Raw genomic sequence first — 11,535 nt, forward strand, 5'->3', positions numbered from 1 at the left:
GAGGGACCGGGGTGGATCGTGAGAAAAGCGGGTGCCCGGCTCCCACTCGCGTGGGGGCGCGTGTCACATCTCTGCTCCGGGAGGGGTCCTCTCCCAGGCGCGTGTGTCCCAGGCTGCAAGGACGTCGTGCTGGCAGAGCCTGCCATCCGTCCAACGGGCACTCCGTGTCCCCCAGGGGCCGGCGAAGAACATTGACACACAAATGACACCAGCACATGCTTCTGTAACGTAGCTCGTTACAGATCTGTTATCATCAGCTACACGAAGCTCAGAAACACTCATCGCATACGCTGTCATTCACAACTGCTTTTATAGCTGCTGTGACTTCGGGCTCGTGGTTTTGTGACATAGACTAAAATTATAACTAAAATTATCATCTGTGTTTAAGAGGGGGCGAAGAGTTTATTCTTCTTTTACCACAAGATTCAGTTTTTAAAAGTGTCCGTTTCACAGGCCTCAGCGTTCACTAAGCCCACTCTCTTTCCGCCTAGGGAGGGGTGCGCCTCAGGTCATGTGGTCACCTTGAAGTGCACAGGTAAGAGTCTTAGGAATTCGGAGAGAAGCAGCAGGAGCTCCCTCACACACTGCTGCCCCCCCTCCTCCAGCTGCCAGGGGCCCCTCCCTCTGTGGACCCCACCTGGTGGAGGCCGGAGCAGGTCAGCCCTGTGTCGCCTGTCGGGGGGGTGGCAGCCCAGACTGACTGCTCAGCAGAGCAGCAGACAGGACCACGGTGCGTGATGTCCTGTCACTCCGTGGTGGCTCCAGGGGCCTGACTTTTCCTCCTCCGCCCCCTCGTGGGGAAACTGGGCCCAGGCTTCCCAGCGCCCCTGACAGGTGGCCCTGGCTCCTGGCGGCAGTGGGGTGGGGTGTTCCCGCTGCAGGGGCTGGGTCTGGAGAAGCCAGGCAGGTGCAATAGGTGAGGGGGGACTGCGGAGGGCCCCCCTGCTCCTGGTGGCTGTCGTCCAGGGGCGTGGGCCTCTCAGAGCAGGCGCTGCCAGCATTGGCGTCTTCGCTGTGATGGGTTCTTCCCGGTGCACCCCACAACACTCCTGCTGTCCCACGCCTCGGGGGACCTGCCCCATCCCTGTCCCTCGGCCGTGGGCTCCGTCGGGGAGAGGAGAGGTCGGTGCGATCAGCGCCCAGCGGCTCTTCTCCCCCCGCAGCCTGCGGCCTGAGGACGGGCTTCAGCACGCGCATCGTGGGCGGGAACACGTCCTCGCTCGCCCAGTGGCCCTGGCAGGCCAGCCTTCAGTTCCAGGGCTACCACTTGTGCGGCGGCTCCGTAATCACGCCCCTGTGGGTGGTCACCGCTGCCCACTGTGTGTACGAGTGAGTATGGTCAGCCACCCTCCGCAGACGCGTGCCGCCCGGGGCGCGTTGGGATGGGACGGGTTTGGGTGGTCAGCAGCGGGCCCAGAAAGCGGGCAAACCGACCAGATCGTCACAGGTAACATCCGCGGGCAGGCATGTTCCTGCCTCGCCGTGGGTCCATCGCCGTCGGCTGGTGCACCTGGGACCTGCAGCTCTTACAGAAAAAGCAGAGGAGGGAGGATGCTTCGGGCAGGAGGGAGGATGCTTCGGGCAGGAGGGCGGATGCTTCGGGCAGGAGGGAGGATGCTTCGGGCAGGAGGGAGGATGCTTCAGGCAGGAAGGATGCTTCAGGCAGGAAGGATGTTTCAGGCAGGACGGAACCGCCAGTATAAGGGCCTCCGGCCTCCCTCCAGGGACCACGTCGTTGCCGCCAGGGCGAGAGGCGGAGCAGGGTGTGCGGGGACACCGAGTCTCCCCAGAGCAGGCTCTCTCGGGGGAGGTTAGCAGAGAAGACCACAGAAAATAGCCCCCGGCTCCGTTAGTTTTGCCTCCCTCTGTTCCGGCGGCCGTCTGATGGACCATGGGCCCTGAGGGTCCCCTTGCGGTCAGCAAAATGGAGCTCAGATCTCAAACGCCATGACGTCCCCAGAGGCACAGGGCATGGGGGCTGAGGGCGGTCGGATCACAGGGTGTGGGACGCCTGCCGTCTCCCTGGGGCTGGGGCTGGGGCTGGGGCTGGGGCACGCGGGGTCGCGGAGTAAAGTGGTCGGGTTCCCTCGCTTCACCCCTCGGTCTTCTCGTCGCAGCCTGTACCTCCCCAAGTCGTGGACCATTCAGGTGGGCCTCGTTTCCCTGCTGGACAGTCCGGCCCCCTCCCACCTGGTGGAGAAAATTCTCTACCACAGCAAGTACAAGCCGAAGAGGCTCGGCAATGACATCGCGCTCATGAAGCTGGCGGGGCCCCTCTCCTTCAATGGTGGGTCTGCTGTCCTTGCCGCTCCGTCTCTGCCACCTGTGTCCAGAGAGTCCGTAATTGCTCGCTGCAGCGTTTCCCGTTGGCTGCTTCACAGTCCTCGTCAGACAGTGCCAACGTCCGGGTCACTTCTGGGTTGGCGCCAGTCGATTCTCTTCCCAGTAAAGTGGTGATTTTCCTGGCTCTTGGTCTGACGAAAAGTTTTCAGTCGTATTTGGACACGGGCCACTCTGTAGGGAGATGCTGGGTCCTACACACGCCTTCGAGTTTGGTAGGTGCTCCCCCAGCTCAGGGTCGCTGGGCAAGTCTCGCTCTGCTTCTGTGGGCCGTGGTTCCGATGATTATTTTCTTTCAGAGCCTTTTGGTTCTACTTTGGTCAACGTGGTTTGTCTGGTGCCACTGGGCTCCCACCGGTGCCACTTTCTTCCTGCTGGTGCCACCTGGAGACGAAAGGGACTTTCCCAAGCCAGGCCACCTGGTGCCTCTAGTGGGTGGAAGGGGGTTTCTGGCCTGTGGGGACAAAAAGCTTTTCTCTGTCTGATGTTGGCTGTGGTGAGGTCCTCCACCAGCCCCAGTATCTCAATTTTGGCCAAGAAAGCGAGCTCCCCAGGCCGGCCAGCTGGTTGTGGCGGGGTCCTCCCTGTGGCCATTTCTTTATGAGCGGGCAGAGGCAGGGCACTGTCACCTCCCTGAAGTACTCAGAAACATCCTCTCCCAACCAGCTGCTGAGATCAGCAGTCTCTGTTTTACCATAAGAAATGTCAAGACCTGATCTCTAGAGGTTACAGAAATGCCAAAAAAGCCACAGCGGATAGAACTTTCAAACTTTTCGCGGATGCGAACAAAGCATTATGAGCCTAGTTCTAAATAAATTACAGCCTCTGCTCCTTCCCAGGGTCACGGGTGGCTCGGAGAGCAGGCAGAGCGTGGCACACACGGCCCCACGTCGTGGGGCAGAATCCTGGCACGAGACCAGCAGCAGGTCTGGCCTGGCCTGGCGGTCGTCACTGCGTTTACCACAGGGCACAGGGTGCACGTGATGCTCTGCACGTAACGCTCTGTAACTAATATTTCTAGAGAAACAAAGAGATCGTGACGGTGGTTGACTATTATTAACAATACTTGTACTTTGATAAAAATTAAAATAAACCCTCCCCTTAATCTTTTTCCACCTTTCCGTTATCGTCTTACCCAGCGAAGCTTAGCATATCTCAGAACGTACTCACGCGAAGGCCCCATGAAGCCAGGGAAGGGCTTGTGTGACACGGCCCACGTGGACAGGCAACACGGTTGCCTCCAGGTGTGCCAGAGCGACAGGAATGTTCATGGAGGGACATTCTGTAAAGCAGCAAGTCCATGGTCTGGACCAGGAGTGGGCAAACTATGGCCCACGGGCCAGATCTGAGCCTTTGCCTGTGTTTGTAAATAAAGATTTATTGGAACACGGCCAGACCACGTGCTTACTATTGCCTGTGGCTGCCTTCCTGCTACTGTGGCACAGTTGAGTGGCCGCAGTGGAGACCACATGGCCTGCCAAGCCGAAAACATCTACCGCTGGGCTCTGCACAGAACATGGGCCGACCCCTGGCCTAGACCCCCTGACGTTGCTGGCGTGGGGTCGCTTTAATGTGTTAGGGCTCTGGGGGGGAGGGCCCCGCTCTGCGCTCACAGCTTTCAGACGGCCAACGGCCTGGCCCTTCCTTGGGAGCCCACCTGCCCCCTCAGAGAGGTGAGTGCTGGTTCCACCGCTTCAGTTGAGTTGACGGTTGTTTCTCCTTTAAACAGAGATGATTCAACCAGTTTGTCTGCCCAATTCCGAAGAGAACTTTCCTGATGGAAAAGTGTGCTGGACGTCAGGATGGGGGGCCACCGAGGAAGGAGGTCAGTGGCCCTAAGTCCAGGAGCCCAGAGCCGAGGGCCCGGGGCGGACGTGCACAGCGACGGGTTCCCCCTACACTGCCCCGGTGTGAGGCTCCCGCGGGACAGCCACGCGCCCCCGTCACGGGGTGCGGGTCGAATGCTCCAACAAACACGCGGTCAGCGAGTAGTCGTGGGTCGCGAGTCACGGTTCCATTTGTCTTGGGACGTGAACACGCAGACTTTCTAAGGGGAGACATAAGTCATGAACTGTGGACACATCTGGACGGAGGGACCGTCGCCTGCCCAGGCGCCTCTCCTTCCTCCTCCTCCGCCCTCTCCTCCCGCCTGATAACTAAGCCCCCAGTGCCCTGCAGAGACCCCTCCCGAGGTTTACTCGGAAGTCAGAGGTTTGTAACTGAGGAGGAGGTTTTGTCTTGTGTGCCTCTGGGAGATGCGTTATTTCATCCTACAAAGATGAAGCAGAAAACGCAGACGGACTGGACCTTATCGCTATAATCACGTAGAACCAGTGATGTTAACAGGAGCACACGCGAGTGAAGCCTGTGCCGTCCGCGTGGAGCACGCTGTGGTCACAGGTCTCGGGGTTCCCATCGCCTGCTTCCCCCGTTAGGGAAGAGCATCCCTTCCTGGGGCTGCTGTAACAGACGGCCACAGACGGACATTTACTGCCTCTCAGACTGAGGCCAGGAGTGTGAAAACAAGGTGCCGCAGCCGGGGTCCCCTCGGGAGGGTCTGAGGGAGAATCCGCCGGCCTCGGCCTTCCCCGGGGTCTGGGGCTCCGGCTGTCCTTGCCGTCCCTTGGCGTGCAGACGCAGCCCTGCGGTCTCTGTCTCCATCATCGCGTGGCCTTCCCCGCGTCTCTGCCTCAGATCGACCCCTCTCATGTCTGTCTCTTATGAGGACAGTGGCCTTTGGATTCAACGCGTCCTGACCCACAATGCTCTGGCCTTGAGATTCCTACTTTAATTACACCTGCAAGGACCCTGTTCCAAATAAGGTCACGTTCTAAGGTTGCTGGCGGACACGTCTGGGGGAGGGGCGCGCCATTGCCCGCAACGCTGTCTGCTCCTCTCAGCAGCCCCTGGGGGGCGGAGGGGGCATTATTTCCGTGCCCGGTGTTAGGGGCAAAGAGACATGGGAAAGGGGGCACTGACCCCTTAATCAGGAGCACAGGATCAGGTGGTGGGAGGTCTGGGGTGCGCAACGCTCCCTGCCCACATTCCCGCCCACGGCCCCCACCCACACCCCGATCCTTGCTGTTGTCATGAACTTGAGAGTGCCCGGAGAGGGGCTGCTTGGGGGTCTTCATGGGTTCTTGGGAGTGAGTAGGGACAGGCACAGGCTCGGCCGGAGCTCACGGCCAGGTGGCGCGCACTGCAGGGCTGGCGGACGTGTAAGCAGACTGGAGAAGCCTGTGCAGAACGCAGGTGTCGCGCACACCCACACAAGAGCTGGACGGGGCGCGAGGACTGGAGGCCCCTCCCCCGCCACCGTGGGCACGCGCTGGAGGGGGGAGGGCGGGCGCCCCGCGTCAGGCCTCCAGGACACCACGATAACCTCGCCACGAGCCGGGCGAGTCAGAGGGTGCTGGTCACGTTGGCCTGGCGGCGAGGCTGACCCACGGCAGATGTGTCACCTTCCTGTCGCGTGACCCCAGACTCAGCAGCTAAAACAGCACAGAGGCCTCACCTCCCGCGTGGAGCCCGGAAGCCCCGGATCAGTCTCAGCGGGCTGCAGTCGAGATGCCAAGGGGGCGGGTTCCGTCTGGGGGCTCCGGGGGTCTGTCCCTCGCCTTGCCCAGCATCTCGTGGCGCCACACCCGGGCTCGCGGCCCCTCCTCCGTCTTCACAGCCAGCGACACAGCACCTGCAGCCGCTCTGCCTTCTGGCCTCGGCTTTCGTCCCCTTGGACCCTTGTGATTACATTTGGGGTCCACTCATAACCCGGATGACGCCCCCACCTCAGGGTCCTATTGCATCTGCAAGTCTCTTGTGCCACGTAGAGTGACACAGTCGTAGGTCCCGGGGATGGGAGTGCCACCAGGAAACTGTGTGTGGCCTTCGTGAGCCTCGGCTTTGCCCCTGTGACCTGGTTGCTCTGGGAGCGAAACAGGCTGGTGCGGATCAGGCGCTTGGCCCAGGACGGGCCCTGGGGAGGTCCATGGGGGCGACTTTCATCCCCACCTTCTCCCCAGCTGGTCCCCTTAGGGAAGTGGGCGGCTCCGGCCTGAAGCAGCAGAGCCTGCTTGGCCTGTCATGGTGCGAGTCCCAGGGCTGCCTGGTGCTCCACGCGGACCCCGGCCGCCCCCCTGTGGGCGTGGCCTCCTCCGCCCGGATGTCAGACTCCCCCTCACTGCACGCCCCCATGGACCTCCCCACCCCCCGCTGTGACGCAGGTGACGCCTCCGCGGTCCTCAACCACGCAGCCGTGCCTTTGATCTCCAACAAGCTCTGCAACCACAGGGACGTGTACGGTGGCATCATCTCGCCCTCCATGCTCTGCGCCGGCTACCTGAAAGGCGGCGTGGACAGCTGCCAGGTAGGGGCCCGCGCCCGCCTCCGGGGGCCACCGCCGTGGGCCAGGCGCGGCTCTGGCATGGCGCCCCAGCCCGTGGGATGGGCCACCGCCAGCACTTCCCTGTGACGGGCTGAAAAGCAAATTTACAGGGCGTGGGGAAGTTTGCTCAAGATAGCACCCCCTTTCCTGGCAGGCGCTCCCACCCTGCCTGGGTGCCGGGAGGGAGGGGCCTGCAGGACCGTCAGCGCCAGTCCTGGTTCTCAGAGTCTGCAGGGGGCGAAGCGCAGTGGGACCTGGCGACCGTGGGGCTCCAAAGCCACAGTGGGCCAGACTCCAACACTGCCCGGTCGGGAGGTCAGCGGAAGCGCCCTGCTGGGCAGACCCTCCTCCCCCGAGAGCACTCACGGGGCTACATGCGGTGCCTGACCTCGTGGGTTCACGGTGTCTGGGCCCTGGCAAGGAGACCTGTGTGTGTGTGTGGGGGGGGGATGTCACCCAGGGAGAAAGGACCCCGCTGTCGGGAAGGCCCAGTCAGTCCCCCAAGGGCTGCGGGCGAGCGCAGAGCCATCCTCGCGCACCGTTTTGTGAGCCCCGCACTAGGACGAGGGGCAGCCCGTTCTGTCGCCCATAGTCTGTCCCTTGGCCGCCTAGGGAGACAGCGGGGGACCCCTGGTGTGTCAGGAGAGGAGGGTGTGGAAGTTGGTGGGAGCCACGAGCTTCGGCATCGGCTGCGCGGACGTGAACAAGCCGGGGGTCTACACGCGCGTCACCGCCTTCCTGGACTGGATTCACGAGCAGATGGAGGTGGGTGCGGCGCCCGCGCGCTCACGCCGCCCGCGCGGTCCACCTCCGGCCACCCCAGGCCTGCCGCACAGAGCCAGGGACGGACCGACGGCTGTCCATTCCGCAGGCGGCGACCTTGAGGCCCCTGGGTGTCAGATGTGAGCGGACTAATCTCTCGTGCGAGGCCCGGTGCGGGTGCCGGGTGCGGCCCTGGGGGGGCGGGGCACACGTGCCAAGTGGGGAAAGGAGGCGGCGCAGCGCCGATGGGGCCTTGCGCATGCGTGGGGTAGAGGGTGGCCGAGCGGAGACCAGTGCGAGGGGTCTGGACCTTGCCAGGAGCCGGGGACGGAGAGGCTCTGATCAGGAGGGGCTTGGGCAGCTCTGTGCTTGGGGGGGGGGGGGGGGGGGGGGGGGGGGGGGGGGGGGAGGGAGGCAGGTCGGTGATGCTGGCTTGGCAGGACTGCGGTGGGCAGGGGGAGCCCTGGAGAGGGCGGGGAGGAAGCATGGGACACGCAGGGAAAGAGAAAGGCGCCACAGCTGGCTCCAGGCCCCAGCGCCATGGTCTGAAGGACAGGTGGTGACACCCGCCGCCCTCCTCCCCCGGGGAGCAGGCGGAAGGCTGCGGGAGGTGATTCCTGCCAGACAGGAACTTCGTGGACACCCAGCAAATACTTGCTGGCTTCATCTCTGACTCTGAGCCCCACGTTACACCTTGGGTCAGTTTCAAAGACCTCTTTTATTTTTGAATTGAGGTAACATTTACATAACATAAAACGAACCATTTTACAGTGACCAGTCTAGTGGCGTTGAGCTCCGTTCATAGCGTGTGCAGACACACTGAACCCACAAGGTCAAGGCACCAGCCCCTCTGCCGAATTCCTACCATTTTCATCATCCAGAAATAAAAGCCCGCTAAGCCGCTGGCCGCCCTTCCTCCTCCGCGGCCTCCCGCACCCAGTAATCTGCTTCTGTCCAGGGGACCAAAGACCTTTCAGAGGCTCCTTCTAGTGAGATCCATCAAACTCCCGATGGGCCTCGGACGTGAGAGTCCAGGTCTTCCTGGTGGACTTTTTGCTTAGACGAGAAGCTAGGTGATGGTTCCTGGGCCTGAGCCTGGCCGGAACCCCCGCCCGCTCTCGAGCAGCAGTGTGTCCTTTGCGGGTGCCGCTAGTTCCCCCGCAGTGTCCAGCTGGTGGCTCGTGGCGAGGCAGCAAGTGCTGGGAGACAGGCCCGCCAGGAAACGCCTCCTGGGCGCACTGTGTCCCTAATCAGTCCAGCCCAGCGCCAAGCTCCTCGGCACCAAGTTCAGCCCAAAGCCATCAACCTCTTAGCCGGCATCAAGGAATAGACTTTGAATGAGCAGGCTTCTCGCGGCAGTGGCTGCCGACGGCCGGTGAGCAGGACTGGATGTGGCCACCGTGTGCACATGGGGTAGGAGGGCGGGAGAGGAGGAGGGGACCGGATTTGCCCACAGCCACGGAGGCTGGGGGTCCATGTGACCGAGCCACTCCTCAGGAAGGTCGGGCTTGAAACAGGCGTGCGTGGAGGAAACCAACTCCTGGCCGTCGAGCTGTCGGGGAGGGCGGGGGCGGGCGGGGGCGATTCCAGAGTCACGCTGGGAGCCTGCTAATGACGTCTCGGCCCCTTCCCCTCAGCGCCGGCTGGCCCTAGGACCCTCCCCGTGTGAGAGGTGAGGGGGCCCACTGGAGGCCCAGAGCTACCACCGGCAGAGTGTGACTGCAGCCCGGGCACATGCAGGAGCAGCAGATGTCTGCTGTGGGCTATGCAGGGCTCGCCCTGGCCGTTTGTGGCCGTGGAGGACCCCAGGCCCCTTCCGCGCAGGGCGTGACCGGGGGTGTGCGGCGGGGGGTCTTCGGAACAATCTGAGAACACAGGCGTGAGCCGCGTGGCTCCCTGGTGGCTTTAGAAGGAGTTTTCATTCTCCCCAGAGGCGGAGGAGCCTCGCGGCTGTGACCGATGGGCGCTGCCTTGGCGCCCGAGAGCATCTCAGTCATCAGCTGCCCCTGGCCCACTGCAGGCCGCTGTGACACACGCCTTTCGCAAGCCTCTTTTCAGATGTCCCCAGGGAAGGTCCTGAAGCGCTCGCCTTCCCACGGGAGGCTTTCCGGGGGCTCTGCATCGTCGTGGCTCCTTTCCAGCATCGCCACGAGGCCTTTCCAAGGGCTGCCTCACCTGGGGGGAGCCGCCTCACTTCTTAGCTGGGACTTAGGTGGCCCTGCCTCTGGCAGCATCTGTATCGCTTCCCGTGGTTTGTCTGCCACTTGGGCTTAAAACAAAGCTGTCTGACTGGGGCCGGGAACACAGGGCTGAGAGCTGGAAAGTTCATGTAGAAACTGTGGGGAAAAGTCTTGGCTCGGCGACAGACACAGGAGAGGCTGGTGGTTGGGAGGAGCGTTCGAGGGCAGAGAGCTGTGTCCCGCTTGTCTGCGATCTGCCCGAGCTGGCGGCCGCTCCAGCAGCGGCCACTGTCCCCACAACTGCAGAGAACAGCCGACACTTCAGTCAGGGCAAAGTGCCGGGCCCACTCCGCCCTCGCGGCGGAGGCTGGGAGTGCTAGGAAAGGTAACACCTGCGTTTCCGTTTCTAGAGGGACCTGAAAACTTGAAGAGCGAGGGGACGAGTCGCCACCTCGAGTTCCCGCCACGGTGGAGGCGTCCCGTCCTTCCGTGGACTGCTGAGTCGACACCTCGGACGCCAGCGACGCCTTCAGCGCCTGGCTCTCTGGCGCCCACCGCGGAGCCACCGTCCCCCACCCCTAGGACAATTCTCTTCTCACGCCTCTCACAAGCCACCGGGCCGTTGGACGAAAACGACCTTGAAGTGCCTTTCTGACCTTTGCTCAGAACAGAACAGGACCGCCTCCATCTGGTTTTCTCTGTGGGCGTCTGTCCACGTTCCTGACAGGACAGGCAAAGCTCACGCGCGAAGTCACCGGCACTTAAGCCCCGCGATGCAGAGCTCGTTTCCCTGTAGATGTCACTGCCCTCACCTTTTCACCCCGGGCACCAGAACCAGACTCAAATCTTCCACTCCCAAGATCCCTTTCTGCATGTGGGGACTTAATCGATAAGCGATGGGTTTTAAGGTTTATTGCTATTCTGTTTCGTAGCACTCGATGTATTATTGTCCCCTGCTTTCGAAGGACACATGCTCTCTCAATGCGCTCACCGGTCGGCGTTTGTCCGAATGTGTGCCGACCGCTCACATATACGGAAACCATGAGCCTGATCTCTTCTGTGTACGTCGTGAGTCTTGTGTTTTTTTGTTAGAACGTGTTTCTCAGCAGATCGGAATGATGTCATATTCCGCCACGAGCCTCAGAAAGCAGAGTCAGGAGAGAAGTACTCGGATGAGCCAGGGCCCCCGGTCCCCACACGGCGGGTCCCGAAGGCGAGGGGATGGGCACATGTCATCAAGATGCCAAAGGCCTCCCGACCTCTCTGTCGGGTCCTGTTAGTGCACCGGGCGGCTGCAGGATTAGCGACCCCTCCTGTTACCCACACACCGTAGCACACTCGGGGTACTCGGTCAGTAGTCCCTGTCCACTGGCACTTTGTCACAGATGAATTCATCAGAATGGGAATGTGTGGCTTTACCTTGAGGCCACAGTGGGGAGGATGGGTGAGCTTCAAAGAGAGCAGGGTGGGTCCAGGTGCCTGGGGAGGTCAGAGCGGGGGTGCAGGAGGTCGGGGGGAGAGCTGAAGGCCAATCGACCATTAAGCAAACGTGTTTAAGTTGGCTCTGAGCCTTGGGGTCGCTACGCACATCTCTGTACGTGGGAGAGAGGGCCGAGCCCATTTTATTTTAAGTGGTTTTGCCCTGGTCTCTCTGAAAGTAGCGTTAGCTTGTGTATTGAAGCCCCTCCTGGTGAAAAGACAAAAGATTTCGTCCGCGATAACCTCGGATGAGGAAAGCCGGCCGTGGCGTCAGCAGACGGGTACCGGTCCCCTGCGGTGTCGCTCACCTTTAATCCTGGCCGGGTCTCGTCAGGAAGCAGATGCCGTCTTGCCTCCGTCTTTCGAAAGGTCTCAGCAGGCAGCTGCCCGGCG

General features: G+C 61.9%; 1 protein-coding gene across 1 annotated transcript in view; it reads left to right on the forward strand.

Annotated features, from left to right (window-relative positions):
* TMPRSS3 (transmembrane protease, serine 3) overlaps positions 1 to 10,331 on the forward strand; it is a 19,525-nt gene extending 9,194 nt beyond the window's left edge. The window contains 7 exon segments of the mRNA XM_011372853.1: positions 440 to 535; positions 1,164 to 1,329; positions 2,118 to 2,287; positions 4,070 to 4,165; positions 6,561 to 6,703; positions 7,334 to 7,486; positions 10,074 to 10,331. Coding sequence (XP_011371155.1) covers positions 440 to 535; positions 1,164 to 1,329; positions 2,118 to 2,287; positions 4,070 to 4,165; positions 6,561 to 6,703; positions 7,334 to 7,486; positions 10,074 to 10,091 — 842 coding nt within the window. The 3' untranslated portion in view covers positions 10,092 to 10,331.
* Positions 10,332 to 11,535: the final 1,204 nt, after the last annotated feature.

Source organism: Pteropus vampyrus, unplaced genomic scaffold, assembly GCF_000151845.1.
Source record: "Pteropus vampyrus isolate Shadow unplaced genomic scaffold, Pvam_2.0 Scaffold214, whole genome shotgun sequence".
Lineage (NCBI taxonomy): Eukaryota > Metazoa > Chordata > Mammalia > Chiroptera > Pteropodidae > Pteropus > Pteropus vampyrus.